This window comes from Aulonocara stuartgranti (genome assembly GCF_965226115.1).
Source record: "Aulonocara stuartgranti genome assembly, chromosome: 13".
Classification (NCBI taxonomy): Eukaryota; Metazoa; Chordata; class Actinopteri; order Cichliformes; family Cichlidae; genus Aulonocara; species Aulonocara stuartgranti.
Genome location: NC_138949.1, coordinates 22196790 through 22201227, shown reverse-complemented (window position 1 = coordinate 22201227; position 4438 = coordinate 22196790). Strand labels below are relative to the sequence as shown.

General features: G+C 41.2%; 1 protein-coding gene across 1 annotated transcript; it reads right to left on the bottom strand.

The window, feature by feature from the left end:
- Window positions 1-510: 510 nt before the first annotated feature.
- Window positions 511-3724, bottom strand: nkx1.2la (NK1 transcription factor related 2-like,a). The gene is made up of 2 exons (XM_082557844.1): window positions 2844-3724; window positions 511-1586 (listed from the first exon to the last, which is right to left on the bottom strand). The coding sequence occupies exons 1-2, from the start codon at window positions 3031-3033 to the stop codon at window positions 976-978; spliced, it is 801 nt and encodes a 266-aa protein (XP_082413970.1). The 5' UTR covers window positions 3034-3724; the 3' UTR covers window positions 511-975.
- Window positions 3725-4438: the final 714 nt, after the last annotated feature.

Genomic DNA, 4438 nt, shown 5'->3' with positions numbered 1-4438 from the left:
TTTAATAGCAGAGACATGTAAATACTTTGCATTACATTTTGAATCCACTACCTTAAAAGAGCTCCAATTTACAGACAGAAATGTAAAAAATGTTACAACTATCCCCGGTCTCCCCTATTACCAAATTACCAAATTACCAAATAGTTGCATGTTTAATCATCTGGGAATTTACCCAGATTTATTTATTTATTTATTTAGACATCTTGATTCCCCCCCCCCCCCCCCCCCCCCCCCCCACACACACACACACACACACAATGTTCAGCAAAAAGGCACATCGATGATCAATAACAATCAATAATATCTGGAGACATTGTTAGTATGTGTATCTTGCCTGATCCTGGTGAGATTCCTAGTGATTTTTTTAACATAGGACAGCCCGTTTTTTAGGTGCATGTAGTTCATATTTAAATCATTAGTCATTTATTAATGAACTCTTAGTACAATCACTGTTTTGACTCATCAGGCGCTTAAAATTGGAAAGGTCTTAGTGAATATTCTGCAAATGTACTCTCATTTTAATGCTGATACAAGATACACACATACACGTTTCATGTTTTTTATTATTATAAGTTACACTGATAATTTTGTATAAATGGCAAGAGAAAAACATGTACATTCACTTGGGAGGTAGAAACAGTTTACCAATATGCCACAGGTTCAGGTGTAACACAATATGCTGATACAGAATATGAGCTGTCAAATCAACTGTTGAAGGGTGTGTCGGCAGATCCAGTCACAAGCTATTAGTGCAGAACTAAGAAACACTTAAATAATTGCTTAAATTATGGTTGAGCTCACAAGTTATGGGTCACTTATTTTGGAAATATGGCCTTTTATAGGGCATTGATAATTTTAAACTCTCATCGTGGTGAGTCAGTTTGACAACGTGAGCATTTATTTTGTCCCAAAGTGTTACAAAAATTCACTTTTCTCTGAGTATAACCAGCTTCAACATATCAGTCTTGGTTTGTTTTATAAATGTGGATTAAAGTAAGACGGCTGGACGAATCCGCTGGACATGAAGGGATGCAGGAGCCCTCCAGTGGTTGAAAGCGGAACACCACCCGCTGCGTGGAAGATCACATTTCCAGAGGTGAAGTTGGAGAAAGTTTGATGGAAGCTGGCAGAGCTCGACCCACACGTGGCTGGGTTCGGACTAACATTAATAAGGGAGTTAGAGCCGGGCTGCAAGGTGCTGTCCGCCCCGGGGTTCTGCTTTTTCCACTTGGTCCTCCGGTTCTGGAACCAGATTTTCACCTGGGTTTCGGTTAGACTTAGTGACAAGGCCAGGTTTAGTCTCTCGCACACAGACAAGTACCGAGTTGCGCGGAACTTGTTTTCCAGGGCCACAAGCTGTTCGTAAGTGAACGCTGTTCTGGCTCGCCGTGGTTTGGCACAGGCCTGGTCCGGGCGCCGGCGCTTGTGCGTTGACTGGTCCTGCAAGGTGACCGCTGACTCCCCGTCTCCACTGTCCTGTTGCCCGGTCAGACAGGGCTCCGTGTCCGCAGGTGGGGAGAGAAGATTGGGGTCTACAACAACTTCGGGGTGCCTGGAGAGTGCAGATTGTTCATCTCTTGCATCTTCTGTGGTAAAAAAAGAAAAAGAAAAGTCAGTTCTCATCCTGAAAGTCGCAGCAGCAAACCCAGTGGAGAATTGCCCAATTTAAATATTGTTTATTTTCCTCTAAAATTGAGTTGAGCTGCAGTTGTGAGGTGTTAGTTGACAAAGTATGAGAAGAAACCGGAGTTTTCCTTGCTCGGGCAAAATTAGGTGACAAATTTTTGAGGTGATTCGCAAGACTGAGCTGTGTTTTTAAAGAGGTTCTTTATTTGATTTTAGAGGAAAACGGTGACATTTAAGTGAGTCTGTTATTTAAACAATTGGGACCAAACGCCAAGGAGTGAATTTAACTCCGTGGTGCTGAAGGACAGTTCCTGGCAGGACAGACATCACTTGTAACCTGATTAGGAAATGTGTGTTCCTTGTGGAGTGTTTTTCCTCTTTGTTCCGTGTGAACTGCAGTTTACCAAACATAGAAGGCCTAGGAGTTGACATCTGTAAAGCGTTTGATTAGGATCCTGGGGTCGCTGGAGCGGAACAAAGCATAGATTCTGAGGAGAGGAAGATTTGGTCACTAATCCTTAAATAATTTATAAACCACACAGAGCCTCAAATGTCATGTTGCGGAAAGAAATCCCGTCTAAATCCAGCTTCGCCACCTCAGCCATGACGTGCTAATGGAGTTTCATATTTGCGGGTGGATCGATAAATGTCATCTATTTAAAGGGAAGTTTTAATCGAACGATATTTAGGATCAGACATGGATGGGGTGTGAAGTTTGTACCTGCAAGGTGCTGGAGGGAGATATGCAGGATGCAGTAATGGGATATCGATCAAAGCGCGCAGAGGCATCCTCAATGGGACGATTTAAACAATTATCTAGCCTGCCTGTCCCAATGCCAATCACATACTGGGGCTCTGGGAGCAAGCCTTTGTGGCTTCCTTGAAAGGAAACGCAGCCTTGGAAATTAAGGGAAGGTCATACAGAGATGACAATAAATCTGAGAGATAGCGCCTCACTTTCTGCTATTTGGTCTCGGCTTGGAGAAAATAAAACTTTTCAAGTATTTCAAATATTTAACTTTTTTTATACGTCCTCATGTTACAGTGTTCAGACGTCTCATTTAGGCATTCAGTTATAAATATGCACAAGATATGCCTGTGTGTTTTTAAGGTAATTTACAGATCCAGGCACACAAACAATAATATATTTAATGAAAAGATTAGAGCCAAGCTATGAGGTGTGTTTTAAAATAATAAAATTGAGGCGTTTTCTCTACCTGCTTCTGTGCGCTCGAGTCTGGAGTCTCCACCTGCAGTGCTGTCCGACTCCAAAGTTGTTCTCTCCGCGTTTGGCGCAGGTAATAACTTCTCCTTGATGATGGAAAGTTCGTTTACCTTCTTACTGTTGAATTTGTTCGGATCCAATATGTCAACTATAGAAAAGGAAATCTTATGACTGGACGTCATTGTCACTTCTTCAGCTGAGGCATCCTTTACGCAGAAAGACTCTTGGAGATAGATGTGCTGATGTGCTCGATTACGCGCCCGGAGAGAAACTTCTCATAGCTTAGTCTGCTCCTTGTTTTCAAACTTCATCAGACCGGGTTCTGTGGCGGTGATCACCTCCTAGTGTTGTGTTCACTCCTCTGCTTCAGTCTGTCAGTCTCGCAGCGTGACCGGAGCGCAGTCTTTAAAGCGTCTATCCCCCCACCCGTCTCCAAACCAGACACGTGACACAAACACTATTAGCGTTTCACACGACCCCCTAATGGGCTCAAAGTATTCGCCGATAATCACCCATATCATTAAATTCCGCAATTCGCGACCTGAAAGTAAATTGTGCACAGATGGCAGTTGATCCATATCAGAGATCGCCCCGTCTCCCCAAATTGGACCCTCTCTCTCTCCCTTTTTTTGTAGACATCACTAGGACGGAGACTTTCGTATATCTTTTAGCAGAAATCAGGGGTTTTCAGAGTCTCCCTGTAAACAGATAGCTGTTTATTTGCTGCCACTGAAATTGTAGGCTTGTAAAGTAACCAGATTATATTTAGATGTTGACTAAATATTTAGGAGTACACTGATAATGATTATTTACAAGTATTATGACAATATTGTCACTTCTAACACATTAGATTTGGCTTAAAATATTGCAAAAAGAAAAAAGCAAAAAGCATCTCTGATGGCAGTTTAAACCCTTCCCTCCAGAATGTTTGCCTATTTATAATGGCAGCCTTCTGATATAACTCTTTTATCTTATCTATCACGAAATTAGTCTTAATAGCCTTAGTCTCAGTGTTTTTAAGAGCCATGGACTGCAAGAAATGTATACATTTTAAGGATAGAAGATAAAGCCTCAAATGACTAGGTCTGTTCTTTATTGATAATTGAAGATGTAAAATTTACACGCATACTAGAGGAAATTAAACAAAGACATGGGAATTCATGAGGATTCACTAATCTATATGCTACATTCAAAGCTAAATTGCAGGCACGGTATAAATGCAGCTGATTGTTTTCTCACCTCATGCAATCGATTTATATTCACAGTCAATCGGATCCATAGTGCTTGCAATTAGTATTCAATAAAAAGTGACATGAGATTGTTTGGAGCTTCATGCCTGCTGATGGCTAAAATGGTGAAACCAGCACCGGATCAATATTCTCAGCAGGTGTCCAATAGAGATAAAACCTGATGGGTAACAGGCAGTTATTTTGGATACTGGGAAGCTAAACTAGTAAGTGAAACTGCACAGATCGTCTTGCTACAAACTTCTTTTAATCTTAGAATGATCTAAATTATTCTTAATACTTTATTTTGAGTTAATCCCCGCTCTTTTTCATGTTTTACTAGAAATAGACTTAAGAGTCA